Genomic DNA, 19,549 nt, shown 5'->3' with positions numbered 1-19,549 from the left:
TTCTCCATCTTCTCCCTGCCCTTTGCAGGACAGGGCCCTCTCCACCTCGGAGAGAAGCAAGGCAGTCAGTGACCTATGGACTTCAGGGAGGGGCTCCTTTCTGTGGCGCTGAGTCAGCATGCCAGGCCTGCAGGGCTACGCAATCAAGCATGAGGGATTGCGGCTTTCACCAGGGCATATCAGGGCTTAGCTTTGCACTCAACCTTGCCCAAGCCAGGGTTCCGGCTGGAGGCCCCTTGCTCTTCTCACTCTCTTTCCATGCTCCTGCTTCTCACCTCTCCCCATCCACACCTGGGTCTGTACGTTCCCTGAGACTGTGAGCCATGCCTCTTCACACACACACACACACACACACACACACACACACACACACGGGTGCCCAGCGTGGCCCCATTCTCAACACACAATAAATAAGTGCTCTATGTTTGTTGAATGAATAACAAATGGCCAACTAATTCCTGCATGAACCCTGGCACCCCAGCACTGCCCCGCATGAATCCTGGCACCCCAGCACTGCCCCGCATGAATCCTGGCACCCCAGCACTGCCCCGCATGAACTCTGGCACCCCAGCACTGCTCCGCATGAACGCTGGCACCCCAGCACTGCCCTGCATGAACCCTGGCACCCCAGCACTGCCCCGCATGAACCCTGGCACCCCAGCACTGCTCCGCATGAACGCTGGCACCCCAGCACTGCCCTGCATGAACCCTGGCACCCCAGCACTGCCCCGCATGAATCCTGGCACCCCAGCACTGCCCCGCATGAACCCTGGCACCCCAGCACTGCCCCGCATGAACCCTGGCACCCCAGCACTGCCCCGCATGAATCCTGGCACCCCAGCACTGCCCTGCATGAACCCTGGCACCCCAGCACTGCCCTGCATGAACCCTGGCACCCCAGCACTGCCCCGCATGAACCCTGGCACCCCAGCACTGCCCTGGGGCCTGTGGGCTGCTCTGGCAGGATGACAAAGCATGTCCCAGTGTTTAGGGCAGTGCTACCAATGCCCTAAGAGATGGGAAAGGTGGTAGATTCTCAGGACTTGGAGAAACTTTTGCAGTCACATTGCCCAGCCCTCTCATTTTACAGATGAGGACACCGAGGCCCAGAGAGGTGTCCTGCCAAAGCCACACAGCACAGAGGAGCAGAGCCCGGGTCCAGCTATTTCTCCTATCTCACCACGCTGCGTCTTCTCACTGGAAGAGCGTACCAAGGCGGGAGTCTGGCCCCTACCCATCCCAAGCCTGATCCCTGCCTAAGGTTAGCCCAGCCCCCAGCCCCCAGCCCAGCTCCCCTCCTCAGCACAGGCTCGCAGCCACTGCTCCAAGCCTCCAGCCCACAGCCCATACACCCAGCCTCCCAGGGAAGAGGGAAATTAGTTTTCATTGTGCGACTCAGCACCACCTGGGCTGCGGGAAAACGCTGTGTTCCCGGCACTCCAGATCCATGTGGGCCTTGCAGGTTAGAATTTAGGGCGCAGGCCACACGCAGACTGGGAAAGACGGAAGAAAACAGACAACAGTCAGGGCCTGTGGGTGAAGCAGAGTCACTCCTGCCCCCAGAGCAGAGAGACAGCAGGGGTGCCTGGGGCTACGGGGCCAGCACCTCACCCTGGCTTGGGAAGGGACGGACTGGGACAACAGTGCAGGAAAGCCAGAGAGATGAGCCAACTAGGGGACACAGAAAAGGAAGGGTGTGAGGAAATGCCATCTCTCCCCTTCTGCAACCTAGATGTATCCTGGATCCCAGTAGCACCTCCATGGGCCCCCATAGCAGTGCTGGGGAAGGAAAGGGAAGCCGGAGGGAGAAGAGAAAGGAGGTGAGAGGGAGACGCTGCCTAGCATTGTCTCTCTTTCCTCTTTGAGGTCCACAGAGCGTCTCCACCAGCAGCTCCAGGAGGGATGATAAATTGTCAAAAGCCACCAAGAGTCAGGGACAGGAACTCAGTTCTGCCCAGCTGAGGGCTGTGCGGCGATTTCAAGGTACCTGAGCGGACCCCAGCCCTCACTCATTGAACTCAGTCAGAAAACCACCACGTCAGTGGATTCAGAAATGTGACAGGGATTTCAGAGGGCAACGGGTCCAGCCCTCACCACCCAGCACCACTCTGCAGGCATGGAAACGCAGGCCCAGAGGACAGGGGCTTCTCAACATGGGCACACAGCACCAAGACGGCTCCATAAATAGAAGTGAAATCTCCAAGCTCCCACTCCAGGGATGCTGACCACTGGGTGGGTGACTCCCCCAGCGTCCAAACCCTCTCTGGCAGTCCCTTGCTGCTCCAGGAGCGAGGACGAAAGGGAGAGCTCCTCCCAGGGCCTCCGGGGAGACACTTCTGCTGACTGTCCCCAAGGAGAAAGAGGGGAGAGAAATGAGGGAGGGTCCCTGAAGAATGGAGACCTTCAAGAAGGAGGCCAACCTAGGGGACCAGTGGAAGCCAGAAGGAGCACGGGGGCATGGCAGGGGCTGCAGCCGATGTCCCAGGGAAGGAGTAGCTGCAAGGCCCCTCAGCCTCAGAGGAGCGCCAGCCCCGCCCTGCCATTCTGGACGAGGCGTGAGTGTGAAGAGACTCTTGCCTGTCTACACTATCAAGGCTGAGCGGGGGCAAAGGCAGCCCCCTGGGGGTCCCCACCCTGCTACTGGACTTTAAAACCATTTTCTTTGGTTTTAAAGAAACAATTTTTCTTTGGTCATGATTTTGTTGGTAGATTTACCTTTATGGAATTGTAGTATTTTCTTGCTCTAAAACCCTCAGTTTAACCCCTTCTTTTTTCTGTCTCACATTTTTGCCTCCAGCGATATGAAAATGAACCTTGGAGAATGGGAGGGTCCTGGGGAAGGGGGGCTGAGGGGCACTTCACCAGGCAGAGATGAACCCCAGTGCTGACACAAGCCCTTTCCTTTTCCTGGTTTCTCTTGCCCTGGAGAGTGACAGGCAGAAAGGGCTTTTTGTCTCTTTGGACCGTTTCTGTATCCCTGCTGCCTCAAACGAAGCCTGGCCTGGGGCGAACTCAATCAATGACTCTGACGGGAGACAGGGCTCCGGCCCGCTGGGGTGATGGGCTAAAGAGGGGATTCTGGTTCCTGTGGACAATCTGGAAGCTGGAAGCTGTTAGAACTGGAGCGAGGATTTCACCAAGGAGCTCGCAGAGAGAGCCCGGGCAGGTGGGGTGTGGGAAGGAGTGGGGAAAGCCCGGAGTGTGGGGTACTCACTCCAGCACGTCGCGGTTGAACTGCTTCTTGCTGTTGCCCAGGAACTCTCCAATCATCTGGCGGCTGAGGCCCTTTCGCTGGAGGAGGAAATGGGCCACACCGATGGGGGTGTCAGGGATGAAGCCGCGTGAGATCAGGAACTGGATGCCCTTGTCCGGGTTTCTGGAGGTGGGGGTGGGGAGAAGCAGTAGAGAGTGAGCTGAAGCCATCCATGACTCTTTCCTCCCTGTCTTCCACCCATAGAAGTACCCAGAGGTTCTTGGAAATCCAGTTCCCCATTGAAGCTTCTCTCACCAGAGCCTCAACCCACTGAATGTCCTCACGCAGAGGATGGTGTGTGACCAGAAGGAGGACAGGGGAGATCTGCAAACAAAGTGAATTCCAGAGCAGATGGAGGAGAAGTACCCTTCTCTGTCCCTGCCTCCTGGGTCTTAGCCCAGTCCTGCCCTTCCCCCTACCCATATCCTGTTGTCAATATGCAGGTCCCCACCGCAGACGCCCCAACCCTGGAGAGAGGGTGGGAGAAACAGAGGTGAGCCCTCTGCCACACCACCTCTTCCCTTTGAAAGCTTTGAAGCCATGCTGCTCCCTGAGCTGTTTCTCACAGGTCCGGGAGGAGATAAGTACAGAAACACAAGGTAAGCACTGAGAACCTCCCACAGCATTTCGACATTTCCGGGACAGCCAGGCATGTGATTGTTTTTCTAGCACCTCATTTTTATTGTATTTTACTAAAGTATTAGCCCACAACGTATTTTCAGAAGGGTGTGGGGGAACAAAACTGGTTCTTCACTATGGATAGTTTAAGAATTCCTGTCTTGGGGCAGATGAGTGTCTGTGTGAGTTTTCATGTGCATGCAAAGAGACACTGCAGAAGTGGGGGTGGTTCAGAGTCAGATCCGCCTTCCCCTAGGTCTGCCGAGTACTAGCTATTTCATCGTGCGCAGCTCGCCTTACTGGTGTGAGCCGGCTTCTTTTCTGTAAAACAGCATGGTAATACCGCTGTGTAGATACTGCTGGGAAGATTACAGATGCTTTATGTAAGGTGAGCTATGAACAGTAGCTACTTCCCCTAGAATACGAGCCTCTTGAGGCCAGGGGATGTGTCCTTCTCACCTCTGTGGTCACAGTGCCTGGCACCCAATAAATAACAGCCGAATGAACGAATGAACATGCATTAGGGCCGGGGAGATGTGCTCTTGGCGCAGGGTTATCAAGGGGCGAGTGGAGGATGGGGGCGAGTGCCTGCCTCCTGGACCTGACATTTCCATGCGAGGGGCAGGTGTGCTTCCTTTCCTCTGCTTGGGACTGGCTGTATACATTCGGTGCAGGACCAGTCCCGGTCTCGCTGGGGTCTCTGAGCTATGGCGGTCGGTCATTTCTCCCCTGTTCTCTTTCTCCTGTGCCTCTGCCTGCTTCACACTCTCTCTTCCTCGTGGCCCTCCCCTCTCCTGCTCTCAGCCGGCATTCTTTACCAGGCGCCTCTCCTCCCTCCTCCATCCAGCCTCGCATTTCACCAACCCCGGGAGCTAATGCGTTTTCCCTGGCTTCATATCCACCCGAATGATTGCTGCTTAATCCTCAAACGGCCTGGACTGTTATTTACTTAATACTGTCTTTTCTTTTACATTCTCTTACTTTTCAAACCCTAGCTTCATCTTAAGCTGTAACAGTTGTGAAAGCATGTGTTTGATGTGTTTTTTCCTTTAATCTTTCTTAAAATAAACTCAGAATGATTAAAATAAAATATGTACTTCCTAAACATGACCTCAGGGATCAGGCACGGCACAGATGCGCCTGGAGGACCCCGGCATGACGTGGGAAGTTACCTGGCGCCCTGCTTGGTGGAGGGAAGGTGCCCTCCTCCTTCCCTCCCTCCCAGGACGCCCAGGACTCCGGGCTGGGGGCCAGGGCTGACTCACATGTTGAAGAGGTTGAGGCCGATGCGGTAGAGCCGCTTGCGCAGGGTGTCGGTGGAGAGCGTGGGCGACTTGCAGCTGGCTGGGTTCTCGCAGTGGTAGCGCGGCAGGCTCAGGATCATGGCCTGCAGGGCGTCCTTGGAGGCGGAGGCCGACGCCTCCGAGCCTGACTTGGCGGACTTGGTGGACGTGCTGCTGCTGCTCAGCTGCTCCACGTCGCCTGCCTCGGCCTCGGCCCCTCTCCCCACCTCCGCCGTCTCCTCCTCCTCCTCTTCCTCCTCTGTTTTGGGGGCCGTGGCCTCATCCACCGCCCCGCTAGCCCCAGCCTCTGCGCATGAGTCCCCGGCTGACGCGTCCTCCCGGCCCACAGCGGGGGCTTCCGGGGCCTCCCGCCCAGAGGTCTCGCCCTGCTCGGCCTTGCCCGCCGCGGGCTCTGCCGGGGCCTGGACCTTCTGAGCGCCCAGGCAGTTGGCCACCGACAGAGCCGTGGAGGAGGAGACGGATATGTTCTGGTTGGCGATCTGCACCGTGACGTCCCGGAAAGCCATCATGAGGGTCCCGCTGTGGGCCGGGGGCAGGCCGGGGGTCTCCGCGGCGTCATCCCCGGGCCCGGGGCCTGCGCTCTCCGGCTCCCGCCCCTCGGCCTCCCGGCCTGGGGGCCCCGCGGCCGCCTGCAGGGCCTGGTGGAGCTGGTAAGCGCCACTCTCCTGCAGGGAGCACATGGTCTTGAGGCTCCACGTGCTAAGCGCGTCGTCGATGGACTTGGCCAGGGATTGCACCTGCTCGGTGAAGGAGTCCTCCAGCTCGGTGAGGGTGCCTGCGAAGGTGGGCGGCAGGGAGGGCGAGCGCACCAGCGGCAGCCCCAGGAGGCCGTAGCCCTCCATGAGCGCTTTCTCGGCCGCCAGGCTCTCGGCCGTGGGTGACCGCACCTTGCGCAGGGAGATCCGCCGTGGCAGGCGGCTCTCCAGAAGCGAGTTGCGGATTTTCTCGAAGTTCTTGCTGAGCTGGTATTGGCGGAAGGCGGTTTGGATGGTGCAAGCGGCGCGCCGGGACACCAGGTGACCCCCGTACTTATGTTCTAGCATTTCAATCTGCAAGGACGAGGACAGAGAGGAGGAAGGGCTCAGAGGGGAAGGGTGGTCAGCCCTTCTGAGGAGTGGTGGAGTCACCCGGCCAAACTCGGGTGGGGCCCAGGAATGGACGGGGGCAGGGGGGCGCTCCTGGGCAGCTAAAGTCTGAACCGCCTAGAACGTCATGGCCGCATGGCAAGACTCGTAGAGGTGTAGGACGGAGGGGTCCGTTCTGGGGACTAGGGACGTCTCAAGGGCCAGGAGGGAGGTGCTGCATATGTTGTTCAGATACTGATGCTGTGGCGGCTATTACAAAATGGTCATGGCCGGGCGCATTAGCTCAGGCCTGCAGTCCTAGCATCTTGGGAGGCTAAGGAAGAAGATTGCTTGAGCTCAGGAGCTGGAGACCAGGCTGGGCAACATAGCTAGACCTTGTTTCTCTCTTGAAAAAAAAAAAAAAATTAACTGGGTGTCCTGGTGCGTGCACGCCTGTGGTCCTCAGCTACTGGGAAGGCTGAGGTGGGAGGACTGCTTGAGCCCAAGGAGCTGGAGGTTGCAGTGGGCTATGATCGTACCACGGCACTCCAGCCTGGGCAAAACAGTGAGACCTTGTCTCTGTTTTTTTCTTTTTTTCTTTTCTTTTCTTCTTTTTTTTTTTTTTTAAGTTCATGTCACAGATGCATACAGAAGTACTTATGGGTAAAATGCATGATATCTTGAAGTTGTGTTAAAATATTCTGTCAAAAAATGTGGGAGAGTTAGATGACACAATATTAATATTAATAAATATTAATAAAATGGTTACAGCTGGATGATAGCTACGGGGGAGTTTATAACACTGTTGTTTCTACTTTTGTGCACACTTTAAAACAATAAACAATGAAAACCAGAAATGCTAAAAACCCTCACAGCTCCTCGTGCTTCCCTGCTCCTCCCCTAAACAATGAAAAACAGAAATGCTAAAAACCGTCACAGCTCCTCATGTTTCCCTGCTCCTCCCCAGCAACCACGTCTCTGTGTTGGGGTGGCTCCTTTCCCTGGGAACATCAGAAGGGTCGGGATTGGGGCTGGACCATCTGTGTGTTCCCAGTGCATAGTTAGCTGCTCAGTAAACGTGGATTTGCTAAAAAGTTGAGTGGGTGTCTCAAGAATGGGGGTCCCTCCAGGCCACCATTACCAAGAGTTCCCCAATTTGAGTCACCTCTGCTCTTACGGTGGGAGCTGTCCAACCAGGGCAGGGCTGGGTGGGGTGGGCTTGGGGGCATGGCACCTCACCTGGGCAGATCTGATCCCAGGAAAACTTCTGTCAGGGGAGCCAGCGTGCCTCCTCTTGGCTCTGTCCTCCTGTCCATGGGTTTTCTCCTCTCAGGTTGCTACGCTCTCACTTTTCCTCCCTATGGAAACTTCTCAGGAAAGGACTGGGGAGGTATGACAGCCATGACCCCAGAGGCTTCTGCCTTTAAATAAGGGACAAGGCCTGTGTGAAGGTGATGGGCTTAAATGGTGGCATCCTAGACTCTGATCAGCCCTCAGAGAAGTTTGGGAAGTGCGAGTGTTTCCTATTCACAACCAGACATGCCACTTACACATGGTGTCCTTCCCGAATGAACGAAGAATCGGGATGGGTGCGCTGAGATGAGCGACTCAAGGCAAGAACAAGGACGTCCCATGTTCTCCAGGGATCATGGGTGGGGAGGGTACAGATTGTTCTCCAGGGATCATGGGTGAGGAGGGTACAGATTGTTCTCCAGGGATCATGGGTGAGGAGGGTACAGATTGTTCTCCAGGGGTCATGGGTGAGGAGGATACAGATTGTTCTCCAGGGATCATGGGTGGGGAGGGTACAGATTGTTCTCCAGGGATCATGGGTGAGGAGGATACAGATAGAAAGGCCATACTTCATCCTCAGCACAACACTTCAACCTGCTTCCTGCTCCACTGGAGCCCCCAAAGGCTGCAGCCAGAATGAATGCCTGCCTCCCACAGCCCAGCCGTGCCCTCTGCTCCCTTCCTGCAGGGTGTGATGGGTGCCCCATTCCACGCTAGCAGAGGTAGCCTCTTAGCTCAGGAGACCTTGTGGATTCAACCTCAATCCCCAAGGACAATCCCAGATAAAATGGGACATCCTTAGTGCTTGCCTCCAGTGCTTCCAGCCTGGCCATTCCCATTCCCCATTCCCAAACCTGGGGACATCATTCTGTCTCCCCCAACATCCAACTCTACCCTCGGAGATCATTGGAACTCATGCAGATTAATGTGTAAATGGCGACTAAGCCTTCCTATATGGCTTCTCCCAAAGTTACTTGCATTTCATGAGGGACAAGGCCCTGAGCAGGAAGAAGTTCCTGGTGCTATCACAATCCCCCTATTGGAGGGTCTTCAAGGCGCTCTAAACCACACCAAGTGTATTCCTCATCTATTGCTGTGTAACACATGACCACAAATCCAGCCACTTAAAGTAGCACCTGTTTATTTCTCATGCAGCTCTGTGAATCTAGTCTGGGCACAGCTCATCTGGGTTATCTGCTCGGGATCTCACCAGGCTGAAACCAAGATATCAGTCAGGGCTGCAATATCATCTAAGGTGTTGGGTCCTCCTTTGAGCTCACTCTTGTTGGCACAATTCAATTCCTTGTAATCACAGGACTTAGGCCCTCAGTCACTAGAGGTTGCCTGCTGTCCCCTACCATGTGGCCCGCTTCATAACCTGATAGCTCGGTCCTTCAAGGCTAACGGCACAGTGTCTGTCTGGGGCTTCAGCTTCATTTATAGGGCTGACCTGATTAGCTCAGACCCACCCTGGGTGATGTTTCTTTTTATTAACTCAAAATCAACCAATTGGTAACCTAATCATCAGAGTGATGTCCCATCACATTCACTCATCCTGCCCATACTCAAGGGAAGGGGATTATATAGGATGTGTACACTAGCATGAAGGGGACTTGGGGGCCATCTGAGAATTCTGCCCACGGTACGAACTGGACGTTTCCCCACTTGATCTTTACTAGGTATGACCTCATGCACCCATAAGAGACACAGATACTTGCCTCTGAGGCATTCTGTTTCTGCTCCTGCAGAAATAATGTAGCTTGGCTCATTCTCCCTGCTGAACTTTGACACATTCCCTGAGGCCTGGAATAGGGACTTGGCTTTGGCTCAGGCAGGAAAGTCCTTCCCCAAGGGGAAATGTAGAGAGGAAGGGGAACTGATCACTAAAATGTCTCCTTTTCTCTCAATTTCTGTCTGTCAACCCTATTCAAGCACCATGAGAAACTGACAGATTTCACATTTCTTTCTTTTTTTTTTTTTTGAGATGGAGTCCCGCTCTGTCACCCAGGCTGGAGTGCAGTGGCACGATCTCGGCTCACCATAACCTCCGCCTCCTGGGTTCAAGCGATTCTCCTGCCTCAGCCTCCTGAGTAGCTGGGATTACAGGTGTGCGCCACTGTGCCTGGCTAATTTTTGTATGTTTTTTAGTAGAGACAGGGTTTTGCCATGTTGGCCAGGCTGGACTTGAACTCCTGGTGCCTTGGTGATCCGCCCACCTTGGCCTCCCAAAGTGCTGGGATTACAGGCGTGAGCCACCGCGCCCGGCCAGATTTCACATTTCTTTCCTGTCTGGCCTATTTATACCCCACCTTGGCCTCCCAAAGTGCTGGGATTACAGGCGTGGGCCACCGCGCCCGGCCAGACTTCACATTTCTTTCCCGTCTGGCCTATTTATACTTCTAGGAAAACCCCAGGCCCAAGAGCATCCTTTTGTAGCAAGAGATGCTGTTGGCAACACAGGGAAGGTATGAAATCCATTGCTTGAGATGCTTCCAAAATGGTGATGGGGTCCATGCCCTTGGCATGGTATCATCCTGCTTGAAGGCAGAAGACCAGCTGACATAACCCTAGGAGACTCCGTCTACTACTGGGCAATGTCTATGCTTCACCCAAGCAGGAAAGAAAACCAGATTTTAAATTCTTGAATCTGTCCCATCACATCCTCCACTAGACATCAAGTCCCACGAGGGCAGATTTCACCTGCCGTGGCCACTGCTATGTCCTCCAATGCTTGGACAGTGCCCAGCACATAGTAGGCCTTCAATGAGTGTTTATTGGACAAATTAATTCCAAAGTTATATTTGTGACTCTCAAAAACCTTCCTAATCTGACTCACAGCAGACGCTCTCCCGCTCCTGCCTCCTTTGTGTGTTCAGCTCACCCTACACGTGCTTTTTACTCCCATTTCCTTCGTCCTATCTGCAGCTTTGCACCTGGCCACAGATCTCCCCAGATCTCCCCAGGCTACAGCGTAACTCTGCTGACTCTGCTGACTCTGCTGCCGCTGGGGCACTAGCCTGTTCCCTTTCTTCCTATTTTACACTGAACCTCCAGAACACTAACCTCTGCCTCACTCCAGGAGCAAATGCCAGATACTGACCCAACCCTGCCCTGAGCCCTGTGCTGTGGCTCCTGTTGCCTCCCATCTCAGTCAAGGGCGAGAGATGTTAAACTCATCCAAGGCCAACCAGCAAGGAAGAGGCAGATCTGGGGCTTGTCACTCAGCCCCAGGGGCCTCCTCAGCCTCCCTCCCGGCTCCTTTCTGCAACTCTCCACAGTGCTCATGACTCAGTCTATCCTGGTTGTCCTGTCTCCCTACAACCCCTTAATCTTGTATTCTGGCCACAAAACCCCTACGTGCGCTGGTTACGAGTCACATGGGTGCCACTGCCAGTCTCCACACGTTTTAATTTTCCCCGTACACTCTGGACATCATCCACGGCTTCTGTGTTGGACATCATCAGAGGAGCCCGTGACGGGTGATAATTAACGATGAATTAAGAAGGGAGCTGTGTCAGGCAGAGCCTTCCAGGTCACTGTAAACGTGCTCCCTAGGTGGATACCTTCTCAGCCCTGTCTGCCTTCCCTCTGAGGACCCAGTCCACTCTCTTAACTTCTACTTTGATGGGCCGGTGAACAAGTGGCAAGTAAGGGGAATGGCCAGCCCCAGATCCCGGCTGATTGGACTTGGATGAATTTAACATCTTTGACTCTCAGTTTTCATATCTGTTAAGTGGGGTTTATCCTGCTGACCCTGTATCTTCTTGTGAGGATTAAATTATTTCATGGAGCACCCAGCACAGAGCAGGAGCTTCATAAGTGGTAGCTGCTTAATGGTGACAGTGACAATGATGGGAATGACTCTCAAGCCTCCATTCCTAGCCTTGATCCCAGACCCACATTTCCAGCAGCCTGTGGATCCTCTGTCCATCTAGGCTATGCCACTGTTTTCCCCACCTCACCCACACCAGCTCTTGTTGACTTCCTTATTGGCCTGACAAGCACCCAGCCTGGGAAACTTGCCTTGTCCTGGGGTTTTCGTTTGCCCTGTCCACTGTGTTTGTCAGCCTCCTGTAGCTCCTGGGACCCCCCACCCCTATACCTTTTGCAATCATCCATGATATCCTTCCAGAATGTCACCACGTAGGGCTCTTTTTCTTCCCACTTGGACCACGCCAGCAGCATCCTTACTATCTCTGTGTCCTTCTTACTCCCACTATCACCTTGCACTGCAGAACCAGACCCAAGCTCTCAGACAGCAGGTGTCAACACAGGCTTTTCTTTGTTTGAGAACCATTGCCCCAAACAGATAAAAACGCTTCTTCCTGGTTTTCCAACCCTAACAATCTGGCTGGGCCACAAAGCCCTCCTCCAGAAAGTCCACATTGCTCAGCAGCTCCTGCCTGCTCTCCCCCCACGAGGCTCCCTGCTTGGGGACTCATTTGTGTTCTCTCCCAGCCTGCAATGCTCTCCCCAACCTCAACTCCCAGCCTCCCCTTTCCTCCAGGTAGAAATGTCCTCTTCTTCGAGACCTATCTCAAATGTGCCTCCTCCGTGCAGCCCTCTCAATGCCCCGAACAGACGGGGTCTCCCTGCCTCGGGCCCCAATTTCTCTTTGACACTCAGTCTCCTCCACTAATCTTTGTGGCATTTCTCCAACCCATCCTTCCCTCCCTTTCCCTCCCCCAGGCTCCAACAGAGCATAAGTTATTCACGGCATCAAATATGTCTTAGTCATCCTGTCCAGCACCGAGCACCTTAACTGGCATGGAGCAACTGCTCCCTGAATAACACTGGAATTCAGTTCCGGGCTCACCATCATGTGTCCTAACTCATTTATCAACCAACTCCCACTGATCCCAGAGTTGGGCCTGCCAGGCCCTCAACCTGCACTGTCCCCTACACCTTCCTCCCCACCCTCAATGCCCAGTGCCACCTTCCTCCCTACCCTCAATGCCCAGTGCCACCTTCCTCCCCACCCTCAATGCTCAGTGCCACCCCCTGCTCAGAGCTCTCGCTGTGGACTGTCCATCACAGGCAAGACATCTGTCTCTGCATCTCTTGTGCCCAGTGCTGTGCCAGACCTGTGGCTGAGGCTGAATAAGTGTTTGCAGACATGAACTAAACTGAATTCTCTCTTGTGACCCCAGGGAAATCAAATTCCAGACTCTTGTCCAGGCCGGGGCTTGGAACCCAGCACTCCATCCTTCCTCCCACCCTGGCATCCTGGCAGGACCTGGGGACCCAGTAACGGCCCAGGTCAGCTCCATCCACGACAGCGAGGCCCTCCCATCTACCCCAATCCCGTTCTGAACCAGGGCCAGGTCAGAGAGCAGAGAGAGGTGCGGGAGGGGAGGCAGCCCCAGGGAGGGGGGGGCGGGTCTCTGGGCCTGCAGGCCAGGGAGCAGCTCTGCTCACTTCCCTCTAAACCTCAGGAACCAGGAGGAATGATGGCCTCGCCTCCTCCCAAGAGAGCAATTTCTCAGCTTCTGCCAGAAGAAGCAGCGGCAGGGGCGCGGGGGCCTCCGTCTCTCTAATGAGCCTCTCAGTGTTAATTAGAACGTGCTCCCTTTTCTCAGGTTGCTGTGGCAGCTGAGCCTGAAGAGGCCGCTGAAAGATGGCGGCCAAGCCAGAGGGTGGGGAGGAAGAGCCGCTAGCTGGGGGGCACAGTGCTGAGGAGCGGGGGCCAGCTGTGGGGAGGAAGAGCCGCTAGCTGGGGGGCACAGTGCCGAGGAGCGGGGGCCAGCTGTGGGGAGGAAGAGCCGCTAGCTGGGGGGCACAGTGCCGAGGAGCGGGGGGAGGTGTGGGGGGCTTCCAAGGGTTTGTTCCCATCCAAGACTTCCCAGTTGAGACCATGAAAGCACAGCATGTTGTAAGCCTCCAGAACTTGGCCCGGCAAGCCCGGGTGTGAGGCTGAGGAGCAGAGAGACTGGGGAAGCTGGCGCTTTGGGGGTGTTCAGAGAGGCCCACAGGAGCCTTGGGTCTGTGCTGGGCAGGGCTGTGGCCTCCTGCAAGGCAGGGGACTCATGCCTGCTCTGTGTGCCCTCCTCCCAGCCTGCTGTCTGGAATACAGCAAGTGCTTGACACGCGGGGCGTTGAGGCCTGCCTGGGAGTGGGCAGCCAGGTAGGCGTGGGGGACACGCTATGGCTCAGCTAGTAGTGAGGTCATGAGACCCTCCAGTGGGGCTGCCCCAGGAGCTGGCTCTGATCTCAGGTTGGGCTGCCTGCCCTCCTCATGCTCCACAGACCCTGTGTGCCACTTCCACGGGGACTGTTCCTCACTGTAATGCCAAGAGATGGTGGAAGGTACAGGGTCAAAACCATGGGCTGCAGAGTCCATGTCTTGGCTGCATTACTTCCTAGGGCTGTGTCCTTGGGCAAGTTACTTAACATCACTCAGCCTTAATCTTCCAGTTCCAGAAATGGGACAGTAATGGTGCCAATCTCACGGGTTCACACATGAGGAAACCAAGATGCAAAGAGGGAAAGTGACTTAGAAACATAGCCACCACATCTTCCTGAAGAGGTGCTCCACAGTGAGGCTGGACCCTGAGGCTTGGGGTATGGGGATCTGTGGGGAGGGGCTGCTCTCCAGCAGAACATGGCTTCTGTCCAGGACCTGGCTTGGGGAACAGGGCCCAGATTCTACTGACTGCAGCTCCACAGCCCTCTGGCCTGAACAGCCCAGAGGGCTCTGCAATTCAGATGGCTAAGAAGGGCTCCAGTCGCTCTGCAACAGGATACAAACTCCCTAGAGGGCTTGGAGGAATTTCAAAATGACACCTAGGCCCTCTATTTCCTAAAGGGCTCCCCAAAGGGACCTGCATGCTCACTCCTTGGCCCGCCCTAGGTTGTATCCCCCAGGACTGCTGGGGTCGGGTGAGAGGGTCGAAGGCAGAGGGAGAAGGGGAGAAGAGCTGGCAGGAGGACCGTCTTGCTGTGTGACTTGTGACAGGTGCTGGGGAAGGGGCCAGCAGGGAGAACAGGAAGCTGGAGGGTAGGCCTCGTTCGCTCATTCACTTGTGCCTTCATTCCTATGTTCCCTCCCTGCTGAGCAGTTCCTAGGTGCCCAAGACTGTGCAAGGTGCAGGGCGGCAAAGATGGGCAAAGACAGGACAGTTCCCAGGGCATAGCTCCAGGAGCTCTGGCTCTTCACGTGAGCTATGCAGCACTCTGGAGGTGTCCCGAGCACCACCTGCTCAACTCCACACAGCCCTGAGAACAACATGGTCCATGCTGTTGAGCGGAACAGCTCCCACTCCCAGACAGCACAGAGGAGGCAACAGGCAATGGGTAAAAGCACGTGCCTTGGCTGCGACCTGAAGTATGAGCAGAAGTCTCCCAGGTGCAGCAGGTGGGGTCGGGGACAGGTGAGGAATATCCCCAGGAGAGGAAACAAAGCCACACGAAAGCCCAGAGGTGAGGGTGGCTTGAGATTCGGGACAGCAAATAGGAACGGCTGGAACCCCCATGGGGCTGGGACTGTGGCAGGGAGCCTGGAGAGGCCTCTGTCCTGCACACCATGAGGAGCCATCAGAGGCTTTCCCGAGGATCAGCGCGGTCAGAGGTGCACTTTAGGAAGATGACTCAGCTGCAATGTGGAGGTGAGGTTGGAAGGGACAGAGCTCAAAGAAGGGGAAGCACAGGAGGTCTCCCCGGGTGCAGGCAAGAGGAAGGATGGCCTGGCCTACTGGGGCAGGGGCAGTGGGGAAGGCAAGAGAGGGTGGGATTCGGGAACTGTTAAGAGGCAGCATCAGTGGGGCTTGGGGCTAGAGCAGAGGCGAAGGAAGGAGAACAGCCAAGGAAAACAGTCCTGGGGATCTGGACTGGCTGACAGAGGAGGCTTGGCGGGTCGGTGGGCTGGGGAGCTAAGATTGTCCAACACCCCTCCCAGGCCATGGAACACAGGATTCAGTGTGGCTGGTGGAATCACTGGGTTGGAATATCAAGTGTTAGGTCTCAAAGAGACCTAAGGCAGAGTCAGTTCCTGGCGCCATGCTGTATACCCATCCCATCCCCCTTTATGTCACTAAGTGATCATTTCCCCTTTCTTATCCTTCCAGCAGCTTCTTCACCAGGCACTGCATTAAGCACTGAGAATATAATGAGGAACAAGTCATGCACCTGCCTTCAAGGAGGGGGTCAAGCAAACAGGAAATGCTGACACAGGGCTGAAGGGCTGTGACGGGGGACACCCGGGTACTGTGGGATCACTGAGAGGGACACCCAGTGCAGGCTTGGGAGGCAGGGAAAACTGCCTGAGAGGAGGAAGAGGTACCTAAAGCAAGTCCTAAAGCAAGAGAAGGCCAAGTGCAGGGGTGTGGAGGGGAGTGGAAACTTCAGAGATTGAGGCCAAGGGAAGAGCCTGTGAAGTCCCAGACATAGGAGGCAGCTGAGGCCAGAGAAGTCAAGCAACTTGCCCAAGGCCATACAGCTCATGGCAGAAGAGAGAGGAGTCGAGTTCAGTCTCCTATAGATGTGTGCCATGTTCAACAAAAGCCAAAATTGACAAATGGGATCTAATTAAACTAAAGAGCTTCTGCACAGCAAAAGAAACTACCGTCAGAGTGAACAGGCAACCTACAAAATGGGAGAAAATTTTCGCAACCTACTCATCTGACAAAGGGCTAATATCCAGAATCTACAATGAACTCAAACAAATTTACAAGAAAAAAACAAACAACCCCATCAAAAAGTGGGCGAAGGATATGAACAGACACTTCTCAAAAGAAGACATTTATGCAGCCAAAAGACACATGAAAAAATGCTCATCATCACTGGCCATCATAGAAATGCAAATCAAAACTACAATGAGATACCATCTCACACCAGTTAGAATGGCGATCATTAAAAAGTCAGGAAACAACAGGTGCTGGAGAGGATGTGGAGAAATAGGAACACTTTTACACTGTTGGTGGGACTGTAAACTAGTTCAACCATTGTGGAAGACAGTGTGGTGATTCCTCAAGGATCTAGAACTAGAAATACCATTTGACCCAGCCATCCCATTACTGGGTATATACCCAAAGGACTATAAATCATGCTGCTATAAAGACACATGCACACGTATGTTTATTGCAGCACTATTCACAATAGCAAAGACTTGGAACTAATCCAAATGTCCAACAATGATAGACTGGATTAAGAAAATGTGGCACATATACACCATGGAATACTATGCAGCCATAAAAAATGATGAGTTCATGTCCTTTGTAGGGACATGGATGAAACTGGAAATCATCATTCTCAGTAAACTATCGCAAGGACAAAAAACCAAACACCGCATATTCTCACTCATAGATGGGAATTGAACAATGAGAACACATGGACACAGGAAGGGAAACATCACACTCTGGGGACTGTTGTGGGGTGGGGGCAGGGGGGAGGGATAGCATTAGGAGATATACCTAATGCTAAATGATGAGTTAATGGGTGCAGCACACCAGCATGGCACATGTATACGTATGTAACAAACCTGCACATTGTGCACATGTACCCTAGAACTTACAGTATAATAATAATAAAAAAAAGTGTGCCATGTTTCCAAGAACCTCGCTCTAGCCTCCTCAAGCCTTACTTGTCCCCTTCCCCCAACCCCCAGCCTACACTTGGTCTAAAGGGATACACAGGTCAGGGGAACCAAGCTATTCTCCTAGGCTGGACTCATTCGGCAGAGGGCCCTGTTGCACCCACTGCCACTCCTCACCTCACCTGACTCAGTCTGGCCAACATGCAAAAGCCATCCCTTAGAATTATGCCCCCATAGAAGAAGCCCACAGTACCGACTAGAACCCTGCACCACCCCCAATATCACACCCAGTCAGTCAAAACCAAACTACCTCACCTGCCCAAACCAACACACACGTTTTATCTGGTGTTATTGACCGGATACTCCTTAAGTGGAACTGTAATCTCCTTCGGGGACAGGTAGGAGCATTTTTGGTGTTTGTTTCTTGGTACCCCATTCCCTTGTTGCTTTGCACAGCACCATTATTTTTAAAAAATACTCACCCAGGCTGGGAGCAGTGGCTCACGCCTGTAATCCCAGCACTTTGGGAGGCCGAGGCGGGCGGATCACCTGAGGTCAGGAGTTCGAGACCAGCCTGGCCAACATAGAGAAACCCTGTCTCTACTAAAAATACAAAATTAGCTGGGCGTGGTGGTACACGCCTGTAATCCCAGCTACTTGGGAGGCTGAGGCAGGAGAATCACTTGAACACAGGAGGCAGAGATTGCGGTGAGCCGAGATTGCACCATTGCACTCCAGCCTGGGCAACAAGAGCAAAACTCCATCTCAAAAAAAAAAAATACTCACCCAGTGAGCTCTTACTATGTCCAGCACACTCTGCTGGTTGCTGGGGAAGGTACCAAAATGGATAAGAGATGGTCTCTGACCTCGAGAAGCAGAGGACCCCTCATCTGGCCAAGTTGCCCCCAGACCACACTATATGTCGCAGATGGATGGTTACCCAGCCCTGCCTGGGCACTCCCAGAGACAGAGAACTCCCTACCTCACAGGCAGGGCATTCCATATTTTTAACAGTTTATTTGTTAATTAAGTTAAAATCTTCCCCTCCTATAGCTTTCATATACTGGTACTGCTGTTTTTTGGCTGGAATGGTAGAAAATACATCAAATCATTTTTCACATTCAGCCCTTCTATATCTAAAACTTGCTTTCCTGTCTACATTCTCTCCATATAACCCCAGCCCATCCTCCTGCTCATTAGAAACCTCCGGGTTCTTGTTTCCTCCCTTAAATGCAGCCTCCAGAACCAAGCGTGGATCTCGAGGGTCCCTGACCATCAGCAGTGCGGGGCTGCCGGATGCAGCACTCCCCTCTGCGGGGTAGTGTGGGCTTCCCGTGAAGGAACCTGCCCTCCCTGCTGGCAGCTGCTTCCCCTGCTCCTGATTGGCCTTGAGCTTACAGTCACCTGAAACCCTAAGGCCTGTCTCTCAGGCTGGAGCCTGAATGTCTTATGCTAGTGCTGTGGGGTTTTCGAAGCTGGGAGCAGAATTTTAGATTTTTCCACATTTCATCCGACTTTTTTTTTTTTCATTAAAATCATCCTTCTGTCCTGATGAGGTGTTTTTTGTTTTGTTTTGTTTTGTTTTTGAGACAGAGTCTCGCTCTGTCGCCCAGGCTGGAGTGCTGTGGTGCAATCTCGGCTCACTGCAACCTCCGCCTCCCAGATTCAAGGAATTCTGCCTCAGCCTCCTGAGTAGCTGGGATTACAGGCATGCGCCACCACGCCTGGCTAATTTTTGTATTCTTAGTACAGACGGGGTTTCACCATATTGGGCGGGCTGGTCTCAAACTCCTGACCTCGTGATCCACCCGCCTCGGCCTCCCAAAGTGCTGGGATTACAGGCGTGAGCCACCACGCCTGGCCCCTGATGAGGTTTTTACAAAGTCTGGGATGCTATCACCAAGGTATCAGCTGTTCTCTTTCAGCTTTATGTCATCAGAAAGCCGGGTGAATGTAACTTGTATGCCTCAAATTGGTGCCTTATCTAATGGTCGACCTGGACAGCATGTCCACTCAACTCCCTGGGATTTTTTTTGATGAATATTTTTTGGATAATTCGATTTGAGAACAACCCTCCTTACTATATTGTTAGTAATCCACACATTCCTGGCATGTGCACATAGGGTATCTTGGGGGATTTGGTCAAACACTTTACTGATGTGCTGCCTACAGCTGGCCTGAGCCAGGATATGAGCTTGGCATCAATGCCAAGAGAGGAAGGAGGTTAGTTTGGCTTGACTCAGTCTTAGTGGCCTTCCCACTAGCTTCCTTTCTGAAGATACATTGCCTATTGGGTTGAAGAATTGTTCTTTAGAACCTACACATTTTGGGGCAGAAGGGACCTTGGAGGTGATTCAAAGTTAATTCTCATTTTTTGCAGATGAGGAAACAAATGCCCAGAGGGTTTAACTGGCAACTCCTAAAGTCACTGAGTTCATAGGAGGAAGAGCGAGGATTGGATCCCATGTCTACATCTCCAAGTTCAAAG

The 19,549-nt window shown here is 53.8% G+C and overlaps 1 protein-coding gene across 4 annotated transcripts in view; it reads right to left on the bottom strand.

Annotated features, from left to right (window-relative positions):
- IQSEC3 (IQ motif and Sec7 domain ArfGEF 3) overlaps nucleotides 1-19,549 on the bottom strand; it is a 112,464-nt gene that overhangs the window by 32,207 nt on the left and 60,708 nt on the right. For all 4 annotated transcript variants that reach the window (XM_019039180.4, XM_019039181.4, XM_019039183.4 and 1 more), the window contains exons 4-5: nucleotides 5,137-6,224; nucleotides 3,215-3,376 (exon numbers count right to left, since the gene is read on the bottom strand). In XM_019039180.4, the coding sequence (XP_018894725.3) occupies nucleotides 3,215-3,376; nucleotides 5,137-6,224 (1,250 nt within the window). The remainder of the gene's footprint in view (nucleotides 1-3,214; nucleotides 3,377-5,136; nucleotides 6,225-19,549) is intronic.

The sequence above is a fragment of the Gorilla gorilla genome, chromosome 10 (assembly GCF_029281585.2).
Source record: "Gorilla gorilla gorilla isolate KB3781 chromosome 10, NHGRI_mGorGor1-v2.1_pri, whole genome shotgun sequence".
Classification (NCBI taxonomy): domain Eukaryota; kingdom Metazoa; phylum Chordata; class Mammalia; order Primates; family Hominidae; genus Gorilla; species Gorilla gorilla.
The sequence above is the reverse complement of the archived record's forward strand: the minus strand, read 5'-3'. Positions and strand labels throughout refer to the sequence as shown.